The sequence below is a fragment of the Colossoma macropomum genome, unplaced genomic scaffold, assembly GCF_904425465.1.
Source record: "Colossoma macropomum unplaced genomic scaffold, Colossoma_macropomum, whole genome shotgun sequence".
Classification (NCBI taxonomy): Eukaryota; Metazoa; Chordata; class Actinopteri; order Characiformes; family Serrasalmidae; genus Colossoma; species Colossoma macropomum.
In genome coordinates, this window is record NW_023494810.1 from 15,309,005 (window position 1) to 15,328,636 (window position 19,632).

At 41.1% G+C, this 19,632-nt stretch overlaps 1 protein-coding gene across 3 annotated transcripts; it reads left to right on the top strand.

Annotated features, from left to right (window-relative positions):
- Positions 1–3,151: 3,151 nt before the first annotated feature.
- On the top strand, positions 3,152–19,438 carry LOC118799614 (protein phosphatase 1 regulatory subunit 1A-like). 3 transcript variants are annotated; one of them, XM_036559576.1, is made up of 7 exons: positions 3,152–3,623; positions 9,409–9,469; positions 11,064–11,101; positions 13,450–13,513; positions 15,936–16,136; positions 18,208–18,321; positions 18,985–19,438. In XM_036559576.1, exons 1-7 carry the CDS (start codon positions 3,387–3,389, stop codon positions 19,077–19,079), a joined length of 810 nt encoding a protein of 269 aa, XP_036415469.1. In that variant the 5' UTR covers positions 3,152–3,386; the 3' UTR covers positions 19,080–19,438. The 3 variants fall into 3 exon arrangements, with proteins under 3 accessions (XP_036415469.1, XP_036415471.1, XP_036415472.1); XM_036559578.1 differs by having other exon boundaries at positions 18,988–19,438; XM_036559579.1 differs by having other exon boundaries at positions 18,991–19,438.
- Positions 19,439–19,632: the final 194 nt, after the last annotated feature.

Genomic DNA, 19,632 nt, shown 5'->3' on the forward strand with positions numbered 1-19,632 from the left:
AATGTTTTTCTTTTCTAACTCTGTGTTTTAAAAATCTCAGACACTGCTCTCCACTGCCCCCTCTTATTACCTTTGTGCGTTAATGTTGATGATAACATATTACAGTGATGGTGGTGAATAATGAGGAGACTGAATGTGTGTCTTAGGAGGAGTAACGTTAGCGCACTCGGCTAAAGCATTTGGGAAATGGAGACTGAAACTGGGGAGCAGTGACCCTCTGACAAACAAAGGGGCCCAATCTTATTCACAAAGGGCTAACATAGCTAAAGGTTCTCCTTTCAGACAAGCAGCCGAACCTGATCAGACCTGAATTAATTAACTGCTTCTACTGTCTATGCAGAGAACAGAGCTCCTTTATCAGTCTGGTTCTAGGAAAACCTTAAATGTAAAGGTTCTTCAAGCTTTAAAAAGGTTCTTCACATCCATACACATCATTACAAACATAGTTTTTTAAAGAACCGTCTACTGAAATGTTCCTTTAGAAGGAAAACCTTCACATTTATAATGAACATGACCTGAGCTGAGGACCTTCAGAAGAGGCTGATGCAGCTGTGGCCTCTGATCAGCACAGCTGGAAATGCTCAACTGCTCTGAACATAATCAAGGGCCAGCAGGGGGCAGCGTGGTGCTCATGTAGATCCACAAACACAGAACAGCCACATTACCAATTACATTGGAGCTTTGAGTGTTTTTGTATGTTGATGAAGTTAAAGCCATAGAAAAGATGCCAATCAGGTCAAAGCATACAATCTTCATATTTACATACATGAATAAAGCTGGATTATGGCTCTGTGTTCTCTGTGATCAGAGGAGGAACAGGAGGAGCTCAGAAAACTGGAGTGAAATGTGGACACTTCTTCTTTTTATAGAACGGTGATCACCAGCCTCCTCCTGGAGATCTACTTACCTGCAGAGTTTAGTTCCAACCTGTATCTCAGGCCTTGTTCAGACTGCCAGCCCAAATCTGATTTCTGTCATATCCAGATTGTATCCAGATTGATTTTTGATAGTCTAGACAGCACAAAAAAAAAAAACACATAAAACCTGTTTTTTGCAAATCTGATCCAAACCACATTTTGAGGTGGCTTCAAATGCAACTCCAGTTAGATTTTTACAGACGTGTCTCAGTCTAGATGCTCTGGACACTCAAATCAGATTTCAACGTGTCGTAGTTTATCACTTAAATCTCAAAAAACAACAACAATGTCAAATCCAGAGTGATGACGTGCTGGGATTCAAGAAGAGCTCCAAAGATTCATGATTATGAAGAGAATTCTGAAGAGTTTGGAGGGTGAGGCTATGCTTCTCCATCTCTGCTGCATCTGCGTTTGAAATCCACGTTACCAACGTAGCTACGTAATTATTGACGCCTACGCCGTTACCACAGCAACCCATGCAGATAGACTGGTGATGTCTCACAAATAATAGAGCAGACAGTCACCTCAAAAGATCTGATTTGAGAAACAATTCAATTTAGCAGTCTGAACACTGTATAACTCACACTCACCCTTACCTGACATTCACACATCTTATTAGCCAATCAGGGTCTTCTAAAGAACTCGATTATCTGGTGCAGGTGAGGCAGACTGTGATTAAACTAAACTCTGCAGGAAGGCCAATCTCCTGGACCAGATTTGGGGACCACTGCTGTAGAAGTTTCTTTCTTGGTTCACTCTGGTTCATTTGGTCTTTCAGTTTATTTTCTGAACATCTGCAAACATCAAACATTGTTCATGTTTGTCCATGTTTGTCTGGTCAGTCCACTTTGATCTTAAGAGTTCAGACTGTAGAGCTTTCCTAAAGAACATCTCAGTAAAACTGACCCCATCAAGTGGCACCAAACCTGGTCAGAGGACCTGCCTTTCACAGCCGACAGCAGGAAATGGTGGCAGAACTTTCATCTTCAGATTGCTGAACTTAAAGAACCTGCATTATTCCAGCAAACAAACCGGCTCTATGGATCCAACTTCACCATGGAAACAGCAGAAAGACTGAAAGACCCAAAAGCTTAATAATAATAATAATAATAATAATAATAATAATAATAATAATAATAATAATAATGTGGCTGTTTGAAGAGTTTAAGGAGGATAGTTTAAGGCTTATAATTCTTGGTCAGTTCAGTAAAATCACATGTTGCAGATTAGATTCAGATTAGAATTAATTGACTGCAAACCAACTAAGAAAAACATGTTACAAATCCATATTGTATGTACCATAATTCATTTCTGCACGATCCTTTTGAGCCTCTCTTTATCCCTTACAGTTAAACAGGCTGCTTCTGTTGCTGTGCCTTTAAGACTGATTTATGTAAATGAGCTCTGTTTTGATTGGCTGTCCTGTATTAGGCTTCAATCAAAAAGCAGTTCGGGCTGAAACACTCTTTATAACTTCACTGTGAGTGGGCGGGGCCAAACTGCTGCAGACGGAGTGGGCGGGGCTAAACTGCTGTAGGCTGACTGGGCAGATCTATATAATTGTGTTGTTTTTTTGGTGACAAAATTCACATTTTGGTGAATCAAAAATGTGCTGTTTTTCACAATTTAATTTCCATACAAGTACTGAGTGAACAGTTTGTTTTCAAAATGTAACAGTGTCTATGTATGATATCAAACTCTTTTATTGAAAAAAGTGAGAAAAATGTGTTTTTCCATGATATGGGCCCTTTAAGGATATAATAATAATAATAATAATAATAATAATTATTATTATTATTATTATTATTATTATTATTATTAATGAAAATAAATGGAAGCAGTGAGAGATAAGTCTGTGGTTTATATTGTGTTTATACTGTGTTCATACAGAGTACAATTATACTATGTTTGTACAGTGTTAATATTGCATTTATACAGTGTTTATACAGTGTTTGTTTATGCTTTGTTCATATTGTTTTTATATTGTGTTCATGTTGTAGTTACACTGTGTTTATATTGCATTTATACAGGGTTATACTGTGTTTGTACTGTGAGCTCTGTGTTCAGCTCTGCTGATCTGAGGGGGTTACACATCTGCTAAAACATGGTCTCTGTCTGAAACAGCCAATCAGGAGAGGGCAGGTTGTTGGTGGGTTGGACTGGTAGGGTGGAGGAGCAGGGGGGGTGGGGGATGGGGGGGGGGCTAAAGCAGCAGAGAAGAAAGGGAGGGGGGGAACAGTGAGGGTCTGTGAGAGCCTGTTTTACCGCATCGAGCCATAGAGGACAGACAGACACAGACAGACACACGGCAGAGAAGCAGCCGAACCGTTTAAGGATTCTAAAGGATTTCAAAGGAATTCTTAAGGATCTTAAATGAATTCTAAAGGATTTTAAAGGAATTCTAAAGGACTGTAGGGAGTCTGTGTTCCAGACTGAAGGTGACCAGAGAAGAAGGAAGATTCTGAGTGCATGTTTTCATACAGATCTTCATCTTCATCACCTTCTCCTCCTCCTCACCGTCACTTCACTGTCCTCAGCTCGTCCTCTCTCTCCTTCTGTCTGCCTCTCTCTCCTTCTCTCTTTAGTTTCTCTGTATTGGTCTCTCGCCCCTTTTCCATCAACACTATGGACACCGGGAGTCCACGCAAGATTCAGTTCACCGTCCCTCTGCTGGACTCTCACCTGGACCCTGAAGCTGCTGAACAGGTGAGGGGGCGGGGAGGGGGGGTGGGTTGTTATGATTTTTAATAAAAAACAATGCCCCCTCAGTATGGGTGTCAGACTGTCTGTATCATTATGAATTTATGCCTCAGTTTAAAACAGAATGAGTTTATTCGTTTATTTCTCTTTTTATTTTTAGTAAATTAATGTGCTAGACTACAGAACATTCCCTCCTCCCTGGTTCTTCTAGTTATTTAAACAGGTTCTTCACTCCTGTGTCAGAAACAGAACTGTTAAAGCCTCTTTAATGAATAATTGATATGTTTTATATGATATTTATGAGAGCAACGCTTTTCTGTTTTATTCTGCCTGAATGCACTGGATTAAATGGGACAGTCTAAAAAAAGCAGAGAGTTCAGCATCCAGAGCCACAAGCCCCTCACTGCAAACACTAAACAGATTAAAACATCCGTTTATATTTATTAGAATTATAATTATTAGTATATCAGACTGAAAATTATTACTGTTTATCAGACTGATTAAAATATTTTACAGAACTATTTTCTTAAACTTTACTGATCCAGTTACTGGATACTGTAATAGTATGTAGTAATTTCATAATATTTAGTATGTTAGTACTATTTAGTAATTCAGTGGTATTTGTTACTGTAGTGCTGTTCAATACCTTCAGTATTCAGTACTTTCATAGAATTTAAGTTGTTTGTATTATTTAGTACTTTAAATGTATTTACTACTTCAAGAGTATGTACTTTCGTAGTATATAGTACATTAGTGAAATATGGTACTTTAGTAGTATTTACTAATATGTACTTATTTAATAATATGTATTAAGTGCTTTAATATTATTTAGTACTTTAGTAGTATTAGTTCCTTTGTAATATGTAGTACTTTAGTGGCATTTAGTACTTTAAGATGATTTAGTATTTTAGCAGTATTAGTTCTTTGGTAATATGTAGTAGCAATTACTTTAATAGTATTCAGTACGTCAGTAGTATTTAGTAGTTTAGTAGTTTGTAGTAGTTAGTAGTATTAAACATTACTCCTGCATTGTATTCTCTCTCTGCTATAAGAGAACAGTGCTGAGTGTTCCACTGTTACGCTGAATGAGCTGGAGAACTCATACCAACAAGAGAACATGCTCCTCCATGCTCCTTCTCCCCAGATCCTTCACAATTCTTAGTTCTTGGTTGTGAACACCTCAGTTTCTCAGAGGAGTTTAGGTCAGGGGTGGGATGGTCACTGCAGAAGACCCTGTTGTCAGTGATGATCTCTGTGCTGATTAAAGGTCTGAATCATTGTGCTGTTAGTAGATCCACTATGAGCCAGTGTGCATCCGAATATGAAACAAATAGGAACAAAACTTCTTTCTGATCTGATTTTGGATCTTTGAGCTGGTCAGCTCAGCTGGTCCATTCAGTGAGACTAAGAGCTGCAGGTCAGGAGAAATGAAGGAGGAAACCGATCACAGATCACCACCGTACCTCTAAGTGGAGATCTGATCTTCTGTGTGTGATCTTGATTCTGTTTGTGCAGGTTCTCCTTCAGTGGCTGCAGCCAAAAATGCTCTATTTTTTGTTTGATCTGACTCAGAACTGGGCTCTAGTCACATATCTGGTATGGAGGCGGGTCAGAGGGCAGTTCTGGAGACTTCAGGACAAAACGAGCTGCTGCAGTGTTTCTAACTGTGATCCTGAGTGAAATACTTCAAACCTCCTGCCTCCTCCTCTTCTTCCTCCTCCTTCAACTCCTCCTGCTCCTCCTAATCCTCCTCCTTCTCCTAATCTTCCTCCTCCTCCTCTTAATACTCCACCTCTTTATCCTCCTTTTGCTCCTTTTTCTCTTCCTAATCCTCCTCCTACTCCTCCTAATCCTCCTCCTGCTGCTCCTAATCCACTTCCTGCTCCAAATTCTCCTCCTGGTCCTGCTAATCCTTCTCCTTCTCCTCCTAATCCACCTCTTGCTCCAAATCCTCTTCCTGCTCCTCCTCCTCCTAATCTGCCTCCTTCTTCTCCTTCTCTTTTACCCCAGCTCATCTTTTTGCTCCTCCTCTTTCTCTTCTCTCCTCTGCCTATTCTTTCTCCTGCTTTTCTTCTTCCTGCTCCTCCTCTTCCACCTGCACCTTCTCCTCCTAATTCTCCTCCTCCTGCTTTTTCATCCTCCTGCTGCTAATCCTCCTCCTAATCCTCATCTTCTTGCTTCTCCTCCTTCTGCTCCTCCTAATCTGCCTCTTCCTTCTCCTGCTCCTCCTACTCCGCCTCTTGACCCTGCCCCTCTTCCTCCTAATCCTCCTGCTTTTCCTCCTACCTTCTGCTCCTCCTCTTAATACTCCTCCTTCTCCTGCTCCTTATCCTTTTCTTTGTCCTTCTGCTCCTCCTAATCTGCCTCTTCCTTCTCCTGTTCCCCCTCCTCCCAGTCCTCCTATTTTCCTCCTTCTCCTCTTCCTTCTGCTCCTCCTCTTAATCCTTCTTCTCCTGCTCTTTGTCCTTCTGCTCTCCCTCCCTCTCTTCCTCCTTCTGCCTCTCCTCTTAAACCTCCTGCTCCTCCTGCTTCTGCTCCTCCTCCTCTTCCTTCTCCTGGTCCTGCTCCTCCTCCTCCTCATCTGCATCTACCACTGGTATCCATTGTCAGAGATCATAACAGAGATCATTTGCCAGATTTACTAAACTGCTCTGATAACTCCACTTTTCAGTCAAATGCACTTCATCAAATCTCTCTCTCTCTCTCTCTCTCTCTCTCTCTCTCTCTCTCTCTCTCACTCTCTCTGTGTGTGTGTGTGTGTAATTTCAGTGAGATGTATAATAAATAATTATATTAAAGTACATAATAAAGTAATAAAGTTCCCTCAAAGCAGCTAGCCTCAACTCTGAGACAGTTTAGAATAATAAAGTTCCCTCAGGGCAGCTAGCCCCGACTCTGAGACTGTTTAGAATAATAAAGTGACCTCAGAGCAGCTAGACCCGACTTTGAGACAGTTTAGAATAATAAAGTTCCCTCAGGGCAGCTAGCCCCGACTCTGAGACTGTTTAGAGTAATAAAGTGACCTCAGAGCAGCTAGCCCCGACTTTGAGACTGTTTATAGTAATATAGTTCCCTCAGGACAGCTAGCCCCGACTCTGAGACTGTTTGGAGTAATAAAGTTCCCTCAGAGCAGCTAGCCTTGACTCTGAGACCGTTTAGAGTAATAAAGTTCCCCTCAGAGCAGGTAGTTGGCAGAAACATTCTGGTGTTCTTCTCATGAGCCATAAGTTTCCCTTAGGTTCTTTAGAGGAACCTCTGACTACCACCGCTTCACACGGTGACCAGTCAGTCAGGAGATATGAAAGATATCATCTTCATCTGAGAGAGAGAGAGAGTAGAGTATTTTTTATTGTAAATGATGAATGTCTCTCTCAGCTGTTTGTTGATCAGGGGTCCTGGTGGGCTGGCGTCCGGCACAGTCTGGAGGTTTACCTGCTCAAACACCCCACTAAACCTGCCAATCAACAGATGAGTGTAATTAGGTGTGTTTAATCGCCAGACTGTGCTGGACACCGGCCCTCCAGGACTGGAGCTGTGGACCCCTGCTGACCCCTGCTGTAAACAGAGTTATTGCTCTGCGTTTTTAGCTCCTCTGAGACTGAAACTCACACTTTCCACATCATTTCTGAATAACGAGCTTTTAAGATATAAATCTGACATTTTAACTTCATTTTACCTCCAGTTTGTGCAGCAGTGATGTCTGTTCCCGTCTGTGTGACTTCAGCAGTTATTTTTAAGCTCTGATAAATCTGATCTGAATCTAATTTGTCTGAATCTTGAGTGTTTTCTTGTCTGGAAGAAGCTCTGTGTTCTGCTCTGACTGTGGAGGAGAACACAGGCACATTTTAGGGGACGTGGGCTAAAAGAACCAAAGACCCCCATTCAGATACCAACAACTGTGGGCAGAGAAAGAGAGAGAGACAGAACAGAGAGAGAGAGAGAGAACAGAGGGAGCACAGAAACAGAGAAAGAGTACAGAGAGAGAGATAGAGAGGGACAGAGAGAGAGAAAAGAGAGAGCAAACGGGGGTTGGGCTACCCTGGAGAGTCCACCACAGTTTAGTAGTTTATGTACTCAAACATAACTACAGAGCAGAAAAATCACCATAAGATGACCTACGTTCTAGAACAGGGGTGTCAGACTGGGTTCCCTTCTGGGCCAAAGCTCTGCAGATCTCCTCCACATTAAACACACCTGATCTAAGTCATCAGCTTTTCAGGAAAACCTTCATTTAACCGAATTCCGAGTACTAAGACCACCACACACGCAGACGCAGACATTGGTCACCTGCTAAATCATTAGAATCCTTTACACTGTGATATCAACCCATTAAAAAAGCCCAAACACATTACAAAACCATCAGGAACCAACTGACACACTTAATGGTTTCTATAGGTTTTTTAGTAGGGAGTTGATCACGTGTACACAGACAGTAAAAATGGACTGACCTGCCATTTATCGGCTCTCCCTGCTGGTGTTCTATAGCAGAGCTCTGCTATGCTATGTAGCGTGTCTGGTGTGCAGTGGTCTTTAGAACTCTCTGCAGCGCTGTTGCCCGAAAGGAACATAGTTTGATGCTCCTGTTCTAGACAATATATAATGTATTGTTCTCTGTGTCTCTGTGTCTATGGTACTTGTGTCCTGTTCGAGTCACTGAGTGCCTCTAACTGTAATGACCATCAGGACTCAAGAGTGTTCAAAAATACAGAACTCAAAGACCTGCCTCAGTTTGAACACTGTTTAGACACAGAGAACGTCTAGAGAACATGAGGACTAAAGAGGAACTCATAAAGATCTGCCTCAGGTTCAATCTAAACACTGTTTAGACACGGAGAACGCTTCGAGAACAATTAGACTGACATAGATGAATGTACTACAATAATTAATGCTTTTGTTGCCAAATAAAGGCTAAAGAAGAGCTCATAGCAGGTTTTACAGTGGTTATGGTTGCGTTTTGAGCTGTATTTCTGTGTTGTGGGATGTTAGAGCTGGTTTCTCTCACTCTGTCTAGGTGTGTAAGTCGTCGCTATTTTTAAGCAGTTTTAATAATATGAAAGCTAAAAGCAGAGATATAATATAACAGTAGCGATTGGGTTTTGGGTGATTTTGGAGCTGGATTGCTGGCTGATGGATGGTCACAGGTGGATGAAATCACTCTGGATTGTGAGGGCAGGGTCTGATGAGTGATCTGATGTGTGAATCATGTTTTTTTAACCCTTTGTTGGAATATGAAGACCAAAAAGCAGAGCAATAATATCAGGATTTTGGGTGGCCTTTCAAGCCAAACTACTCACTGATGTTGATGTCACAGCTCTGTGATGTCACACTAAATAACCCGTTCTGAAGTTATGAAGACTAGCAGTTACCGACCGTTTTGCATGTAAATTGGGCTTCGGGTTCTCAGGGTTGGTAAAAAAAGATAAAAAACAAAGAGTAAAATTGAACATATTAGAAATTTATACAAAAATCAATAATACATTGCATACAGTATCACTTCAATTAGTCTGTTAATGCTGCTTTATTGACTTATCATAAATCAGTGCAGATTACAGTTTGTCAGTAGTTTGTATGATGATTGTGTGTTTAATGTTGAGTGTGTCTCTGACTCTGAACTCACTGAACCCACTGAACCACTAAAGTTCTATTATGGTCTGTCTGACCACCGATGATCTGTAGATTTTTTTCCCTGTAACTTTCACAAAATTAACATTATTGATTACAAAGAAGAGCAGAGTTTGTGAATCTGCTTGCTGGTCAGTGAGTCTCAGATCTCTGCTCTCCTCTGCTGTAGATCAGGAGAAGACGGCCGACTCCTGCCACTCTGGTAGCCTCCAGTGACCAGTCCTCTCCAGGTATGGTCCAGTCCACCTTACTGACTGCTCTCATGAACTAGCTCCACTCCTGTGATCCACTCACTGTATAACGATGTGATTTTTGGTCATTAATGAAATATGAATGAAAGATCTATGCAGTAACTCTTTCAGATCCAAATACTTACATACATCTGTTGCAAAAGGTTTGTGCACCCCCAGTCTAACTCATCTTATACAGGGATATAGTTAAATAAGACAGTTTGTTGAAGGTTGTAATGCAATAATTTATTTACTGGATTAAACATATTAGGAAATAAATAAAATATAAAATATGCTGTATTTTCTTGCACAGACCATGTTTTATGTTATGGTAAATTCAGTAAATAAACTGATTATGTATGAAAATGTGTAGAAGTGTGTCTCTGTAGAGGATGTGTTCACTTATTGACACTCAGAAAATCAATAACAACATGGAATTTGGTCACACACACACACACACACACACACACACACGCATGCACACACATACACATACATGCACAGAGCACAGTGAGCACAGCTTACCAAAGATTCCAAATTTACAGACTGAAGAAATAAAAATGTCCTTCCATAATTCCATCCTTATTATTTACAGTCAGATAATAATCTCCATATTTACTGTTATTACTGAAATAACGCTGAATAAACTTTCCATCTACTCTAACAGCCATATTCTAAAAATACTTTAAATGTTAAAGCTGATCCGGCACAGCGACACACATTCTCACACACACTCAGTGTCAGGGGATGCTGCGGTTGCCTGGCAACAAGGTGTCCTGTCCTAGAAAAAGTTTAAAGGAGGGGAGGAGGGGAGGAGGGGGGGTCAGGTAAAGCAGCGTGGCAGATCAGTTTAGATGATTTGCACATCATTGCAATTCTGCATTCTGTTTTTAGTTACATTTTGCGCAGCATCCCAACTTTTTGGAAACAGTGCTGTTTAGACTCTGCAGCTTTCGTAGTACAACAGAAAACTGTCCAATCAGGATTGTTCTTGCTATGGTATCCAGGCAGATTCAGCTGAGCTGCACTCTCATTGGTTAGGACTTCAGCAGCTGGATGGAAGGCCTTACACATTAGATTAACTACCAACATAATTAGGAAGTGAATCAACCAATCACACTCTGGGACCAGTTTAGAGTACTAAAATCACTCTAGTACTTCTGAAGGTTCTGGATATAACACTGACTGTAAATATGAGACATACACTCATGAAGATGGTTCTTCATGAGCTCTTTAGTAAAAACAGAACCATGAACACTCAAAGAATCATTTGCATGCTTAAAGCTTTCTCTGTATGATGAAATTGTTCTTCAGATTGATGGAGAATGTGCTTTATACGGTTCTATATAGCACTAAAAAGCGTTCTTCTATTATTACAAGCTTGACATCATAAAAATAGCAACTCATTTTTTGGTGATCTGTAGAACAACTTTGTCAGTTAAAATTTTGAGCATTTGGTTTCTGCCAGACATTTTGTGCTCAAACATCAACATGAATCTGAAATAAATAAACAGTGTGTGTATTCAGAGATGTGTAAAATGAGATTTTCTTGATATTTCTGACTGAACTCATCTTTTCTCTCATGTAACTGCAGAAATCGATGAAGATCGCCTTTCTAACCATTTATACAAGGTAATCACTCTCTGTTATTTAGGATGTTTTGTTTTGAAATGAATTCAGTGAGTAGCCAATAAAAACCAGGATATTTAAAAAACCTCAGACTCTGTCAGTGAGACTTTAAGAATCTCATTTGCTGTAGAACATTAACACTTAACATAAACTACAACAGTGCAGGCAGACGAAATGAGAAATCTTAATAACAGACTAAGACTTGTTTCTATTTCATCTACTTCACTAAAGTTTAGCGTTCACCCTCTTCAGAGCTCTGTGCCAATTCATCATTAAAAAAAGAAGAAAACACAAAACACTTTTGGAGTGACGCTGAAACCAACTACATGCTCAACAAAATGAAGGATTGAAATATTCTTCATCTTCGAGATGATGCATGTTCATATTTTTTTACGACAGAGCGAAAAGATACTGAGCACAGAGATCCACAAACAGAACAAAGAGAGAAAGAAACGTGGGCAGAGAAAACACTACAGACTACACACAGGCGATGCAGATAACTCAGGGGTGGAGCTACAGTAACTAGACCACTGTAGCCGTGCGTCATTCTGTAGTCCTTGTTATGCCCATATTAGGAACTCCGGGTCTAAGCTCCATTTCTCTATGTGCAGAATAAATAGGGTTTTTTCGAAAAATCGTCTCTGTCGCACCCTGTGTTAAATCAAAATGTTCAGAACCTGATACGTTTTGTCCTGTGTACATTTTTCTCCCAAATACCACTGGATCCTCTGAATTACGAAGTCGTTAAATAGCCTTAATACTAATATTGCTACATGTGAGCTAAAGCTGCTGCACATCAACTTGATGTCACTAAGCTGCACAAAACTAAGGTGGGCTGTGGCAGTGCTCTGGCGAGTTGTGCTACCTTATCAAAATCTTCTACAGTAGCGCATATTTACGGGCATACCCGTAAATAAAACCTCTAGGTAGGATAATTTGATAGCCTAAAACTCAAAAATCAAAAATACTACCCATGTCAAAACTACGAGGCTGAATTAAGCTTCTTTTTCACAAGCTGCTCTTTTGAATGTTTCTGTTCCACCTTAAATGGTGCAGCAGCTGTGACTAGCTATCACAAACATTAGCAAATGAGACCTATTGGTTCTGTGAAACAGCAAAAATAAATTAATGTTACTCAGCTGTCAAGCGGAAATAGATAAAAGTCATCATATCATGCCTTTCATGCAGTTCAGAATGTAACTGCTGCACCATTTAAGGTCAAAAAGAACAAAAAGCCGGCGAATGTCCAGAGAAAATGTTCTGAGAAAATGTTACCAGCATTTAAACAATAATTAGGATATTCTGATAGCTGAAATGAGTTTATCAGGGGGTCAGCAGTGATATTAAGCTGAGTCTGTACTGGATTAGCCTGAGTGCAGGTATGTTTGTAGATCTTTTCAAATCAAGCTATGAACAGAACGGAAAGATCTATCGTGTTTCAGTGAGCATCAGATGAAAAACAGAGAACTGCAGGGAAACCTGCTTATTTTATTGTGACTTCTTTTCATCTGCCCTCAGTTTGTACATGGAAATATACACTGACAAAGCTGCTTAAGGAGGCTGCCAGTCTAATGACGTGAATTCAGTGCACAGTAGCTTTAGCTCACATGTAGCAATATTCATATTTCAACTCTTTAGTGACCTCATAATTCAGATGATCCAGTGGTATTCAAGAGAAGAATGTACACAGGACAAAATGTATCAGGTTCTGAACATTTTTATTTTACTTAGGGTGCGACAGAGGAGACTTTTCAAAAACCCTGTATATTTCTCCATAGAGAAATGGAGCTTAGACCTGGAGCTCCTAATATGGACATAAGAGCATGGCGCAGACTAGAAAATGACGACACGACTACAGTGGTCTATAAGACAAGACAGGAAGGGGCAGAGCCTGTCAGAGTAACAATAATGACTCATCAGGAAGGAAGAACAGCACATCAGTACTTCTGAATATAAGAACAGACGACTGTGAAAGGAGGAAAGTGTTTATTCAGAGTGTGAATTCAGATTCAGAAATGCAGCATTTACAAAGTAGCGGCACTCAGTATGGAACACAGTCCAGTCTAGTCTTCAGATGGTCAGCGTGGCTGCGAGTTTTCACTCCAGATTCCACTCATTCAATCGGCTGGTCAGAGTCTTCAGCTGATCCTGTGAAAGCCTTTAGTCCTCTGAGGATCAAACCAGACACCCTATTACAGAACCTGTCCAGATGTTTATCTAATTAAAGTTTTAACTGAAGACTGTTAGAAATGATCTACAAACACACAAACAGCCGATCACAGATCTTTAACGAGACTGTTTCTTTAATTAATTATATAATTGTTACATTGATTTGACCTTTTCTTTTCCAGCAAGCTTTGCTCAATTCACCACGACAGAGACGGAAAGGAGCGAAAGGAACTCCCACCATGAAAGGTAGAACGCTTTAATCACTACACTCAGTGTGTGAATTCCCCCCTGGTATTCGGGGGTCCCATGTTGTCTGGCTGCTAACTCACTCAACATAGCAGCGCTGATGCTTCAGTGACAGTAAAATGTTTGTTTTATCAGTTTTTGGAATTGGAAATGGTCTGATCTAGTTTGGTGATGCGCTCTTCCTCTTGTTAACTGAAATCTTATTCTTCTCCTCTTCTGTCTTCAGTGTGAGAAATGAGGAACAGTCACTTTTTACACCAAACTCTTGGGAAACTGGGCGAGTTTTCAGATTTACAGATCTGCTGCATCACATTGTAAGGTTTTTCAGAAGAGTTGCACTTTCTAGGCTATGAAGGATCAACTGTGTGAACCAGTCTGCTACAGCGCCACCCTGAGGCAGAGCAGTGCTGCAGCTCTAGTTAGTTAAGAACACCAAAGATAGAAACTGATTGTAGGAGAAACAGATAAACAATGAGCTTCACTGGATCTGGATTTGAACATCTATTTTACATCATAATAAATTAATATTAAGGGACCCCCAGAATTTTGATTTTGAGACATTCAGGAGGTCCACAAGGTTAATTTGGGGGTCCCAGACCCCCTAGGATCCCTTGTATTTTGCACCTTCACTACACCCAGTTCTGACCTGGTGTGAGAGTATTTCAGTGCTGTTTACTCCGCTGTTGTTGTGTTGTTGTAAACAGACTTTATCAACAAGCTGCAGCAGTCAGGATTCAAAGACCTAACAAAGTAATTTAATGCTGTTCCTCACCAGGCAGTGCAGAACATTTACTAATCAGAACCCAGAACATTCCATACACTGCAGGAGTACCCGTGTCTGTTCCCACCTCACAGTGCTACCTGTAAAAGAGGTTGGGGTTCTTGGCAGGGCGCGTGGTGTTCTCACGATTTGTCATTCAATGTGAGTGTAAACAGACAGAATCTGGAATTTTTAGAAGTAATCTGAATGGCAATTCTTAGATGATTGACCACAGTGGTCAGTTGCACAGTGGTGACATGATGACAAAGTCTGATCGCAGATTAGTCGCTGAATCTTCCTGATGTGTCATTGGCAGCTTTTGATGAGCCCAGTCTAAATCCTACTAGAACACACCTGATGTAAATGATATGAATCATTTATTAATTCTGATCAGGAAGAAAAATCTCAGACTTATTATGTACTAAAGCTTATTATTCAGTAACTACAGGGACTTCAATGCAAACTGGCTGAGCTGTTCTTAGACTATAGCAGTGTGTAATAAAATGTAGGGACTGCCGACGAGAAGCTTTTCATAACGTTTTAAAACAGAACAGTAAAATTAAAAACCTGGAGTGAGGAGGGGTGGAGTCAGTGCAGCAGAATATGGAGCAATTATTTTCCAAAACTGTGACCTTGTTCAAACCTGGTCATTTCATGTGTCTTGAGTATCAGGATAATATCTGAATGTGGCCACATAAAAATACAAGTATAAACTCATAACACATTAAAACAGATACAAATCTGATCACTCAAACCACTCCAGGAGGAAAACTTTTGCCAATCCAACCAAATCCCCTCCCAGTACAACCAAATCTCTTCCCAGTACATACAAACCCCTCCCATTACAACTAAATCTCCTCCCAAGACAACCAAAACTCCTCCCAGTATAACCGAATCTTCTCCCAGTACAAGCAAAACCCCTCCCAGTACAACTGTATCTCCATCCAGTACAACCAAAACCCCTCCTAGTGCACCTGAATCTCCTCCCAGTACAACCAAATCCCCTCCCAGTACAACCGAAACCCCTCCCAGTACAAACGAAGCTCCTCCCAGTTCAATCAAAACCTCTCCCAGTACAACCCAAACTCGTTCTAGTACAACCAAAACTCCTCCCAGTACAACCAAAATCCCCCCAGTACAACTAAAACTCTTTGTAGTACAACTGAAACTCTTCCTAGTACAACCAAATCTTTTCCCAGTACAACCAAAACCCTCCCAGTACAGCTGAATCACCCCCAAGTACAACCGAAACTCTATCCAGTTCAACCAAAACCACTCCCAGTACAACCAAATCTCTTCCTAGCACAACTTAATCTCCTCCCAGTACAACCCAGACTCCTCCCACTACAACAGAATCTCCTCCCAGCACAATCAAAAAACTAAAACCAAAAAAAAGGTATTGAAGACGTACTCTTGAGGTTTCACCCCAGTGACAGTAGCTGCTGAGAGTGTATCAGTGAATGCTGAATAAATGGCAGTTCAGTCAAACAGAGAGCTATTTCATTAAGACAGAAGCCTCTTCAGATCTGCAGAACGGTGAGAATGCAGTGGTCAGGGGTGTGATTTTGGAATGACGGCTACACTTTAAAGAATGGTTTTATACATCAGTAAAAAGGGTTCTGCTATTTGTAAACTCTATAGAACAGAAATTTTTGTCTTCAGAGTTGCAGTTTCTGGTGGAACACCACCTGCACCGGCAGCAGCAGGGCGCAGCCGATGAGTCATCTGAAAGCTGTTTATCAGAGCGAACGAGTCCGGACGCTGAGCCCGGCGGAGAGGAGCTGCCAGAGGACGAAGGCAGCTGGAGCACCACGGAGAAGGAGACGGCTGAGGCTCTTGAGAAGCTGCGCTGCCAAATGGAGGGTGAGGAACCTGCATGAAGTGCGAGTACACAACTCCATGTTCAAGCATCTGCACTAAGGCAGCTGTAGTTTGTGAAACGTTTCTCCCACCTTCAAGATGCATCATCAGAAGAGGGCTTTTCTTGTGTTTAAAGTGCTTATGGAAGGCCAAAGGCCAAGACAAAACAATATACTGTGGCATCGGCGTAGAAGAACAAGCAGCATTGCTCCCTCCCTTAGGAGGAGCGATTCCGGCGACCCCACAAAGTCCAAACAAAGTCAGAGTAGAAAGTCCCTGAGCGCGCCATGCCCCACGCCCTTGCAGTCACTGCGCAGGAGGGTAACAGAGTGTCCACCAGCCCAGCAAACACACACGACATGGGTGCAACCACTCATGACCACGCACGACACCAGTCCTCCCTCAGGGCTGTGTTCTCCTTCCTGGGGCGCTGGAGCAAAGAAACACTGAGCGCAGTGTCCTTCACCCCAGTTTCACAGATCTCTTTGTGGCTTGCAATGTCACTTCTCGCTTGAGAGCGCTCTCTCAGCCGCTCTCTGGTTCCACACCACAGCGGCAACAGCAAAGGTGCTCCCTTGACAGCTCTCCACTTTTTCCTCCGAACACTGTGCTGTACATGCCAAAGAGGCTGCTGTGTGTGGAGCACCGACACTCAGCCTTGACCCACCATACCACCTTTGGGCCTTACCGCATCATGCTGGCCTCGCTGCCAAGCCCCCTTGCACCGATCTCACAATCATGCCTTCCTACGCCAGCTTCAGTCCCTGGCCCTGCCATGCTGGCAGGCCTCTTCGGCCTCATCTGCCATCTTCTCACTGTCCATCTTCCCTGCATTGCTCCTCCTCACAGTCACCACTGAGGTGACAATTCCCCTCCAAGCCACTGGGGGATCCCACTTCTGACACCACCGCATCACAGTAGCTGGCAGGTCACTTCTAGCCCTACACAGTCAGTTCATGGTAGACACTCCAGACCCACCTTGTACCCCACAGCCCAGCACAATACAGCACACGCAACATTGCTGCAAATCCTAAACAGAACATTAATGGAACAGTTGTTTACATGTTTAAGTCTCTCGCCACTGCCACAGTGGTACCCATGGTGTTCCGTGTTTGCCGCTCCACATGACCGCATCACACGGCCACACCTCCCATGTGTTCACAGCTGAATGAGTTTTTAAAAATGAATTTCATGACATTACAGTGTATTTTGTTATTGAAATACTACAATACAAAAGCAAACTATGAACTTATGAACTACGAATTATGAACTATGAAGTTATTTTTGGCACAAAATATGTCATATAAGTTACAGCGTGTTTCTCTCTCAACAGCATATAATGACAGACGTGTGATCAAAACAAAATATCTTCTGCGCATTGATCACTTCCTGCAGAGATTCTTAGATAGAAAACCTGAGAATTTTGTTCATGTTTTCTGTTCATTCTGGTTTAAACGCTGCCCACTAGTGGACACCAGCATGAGTATGTTGGTGGACACCTGTGAGAACGTATGTGGACAGAAGAATAAATCAGCTGTTACATTATGTTAGTCTTCTACTGAAAGGAGATCAGACTGTGAGTGTCTTCCCACATGGAAAAAAATTGTATTCCAAATGTGTTTCTCAAATATATTTTTGCAACATATGAAAATGGCCAAACATATGTTTATTAAATATATTTTTAAATGCATTTATTTGTATTTTTCACATTTTATGCAGTTTTCACAAAGGTTAACTGAATATACACAAACTGAATGAACGGTTCTGACTTCTGTGATCTGCACTGTACTTTACATTAACCATGCACGTATGCAGTAAGACACTCAAACACAAAGTATTTCAAATTAACAAGATATCAAATCATAACTCATGTATCATAACATAACTCTAATCACAGAGTATCAATACCTACAACACTCGCTTTTGTCATGTTAAAGGCTCATTTGCTAATATTTAAAATTAAGATACTGGAATACAAATTCATTTCAAAAGGTATCAAACAGTACATTAGACAGGTTTCCTCTCAGAGATGAGGAGTAAAATAATAAAGAGAGCTTTTCTTCTGTTTCTGCAGAGCTTTCGAGGGAGAGTTTATCAGAGGCTGCAGGAGGAACACAAACTCCTCTCAGCAGGGAAGAGGCTGGAGCCGCCGTCGCCACGGCAACATCTAAACAACAAACACAATCAGGTGAACTCACACAAACAAACACATCACTCGTGCTGTTAAACACACACACAAAAATATATATGGATGTGTAATTTTATATATTTGAAATTCATTTCTAGTACATCACAGTCCATGCTGAAATACATTCCAAACACTAAAATGTATTTCAGAATATTTTGCCATTTTAACCAAATATATTTTAAAATACATTTATTTTAAAAATATATAGAAATATTACACATAAACAAAAATAAATGTATGTAAATGTATTTATCAAATCCATTTGAAAATGTATGAAAACAGCTAAAATCCTGTCTAATGCACTTCACTGTTTGATACCTTTTGAAATGAATTTGTTTTCCAGTATCTTCATTTTAAATATTAGCAAATGAACCTTTAACATGACAAAAGCAGGTGTTGTATGTATTGATACTCTGCGAAAATGCAGTTACGATTTGATATCTTGTTTATTTGAAATACATTGTGTGTGACTGTATTACTGCATTCGTACATGGTTAAGCACAGACTACAGCCGAATAAATATAATAACAAATATATGCATTTTAAAAAAAATGAAAAAAAAAATTGATGAGCACGTTTGGAATATATATATTTTTCCATACGGGTCAGTAGATCAAACTGACTGTGCTCTGCTCGGTGTTTATTATATTTTCTGTGTTTTAGCAGCAGCAGCAGCAGCAGCAGCCTGTCAGTCCTCGTCCACTGGGAGTCCAGCAGCATCTGATCCGTCCCAGAAGATCCGCAGTGAGAGAAAGTAGAAAGAGTGGCGCTGATTAAGGTGAACATAGAGAGGAACCTCCGAAAGCGTTCACAGTTCTGCCAGCTCACAGAATGAGACTGTAGACAATCTGAAGACTTTTATTCACTAATCAGACTTTAGACAGTTCAGATCACTCCTTCATAATCACTCACTGTTTCTATAATCACGTTTTATTTTCATAACAACATCCAGAAATCGTAGTTCTAATGACGCCAGCGTGATCTGACACGTTTCACAATCTCCAGTCTGCAGGACGAGTCTGTGAAGTCATGATCTTTTTGTTTGTTTGACTACTTTACATGCTACACTGACTGGACACTTCATTAAGTCCACCTGCTTGTTTTTGCACTCACTGTCCGTTTTATCGGCTCCACGGACCCTATAGTTTCACTTTGTAGCTCTACAGTTATAGACTGCAGTAAATCTGTTTCTCTGCATACTTCGATACACTGTTCTTCATTTGTCAGGACCCCCACAGGACCCCCAGAGAGCAGGTATTATTTGGGTGGTGGGTCATTCTCAGCACTGAAGTGACACCGACGTGGTGGTGG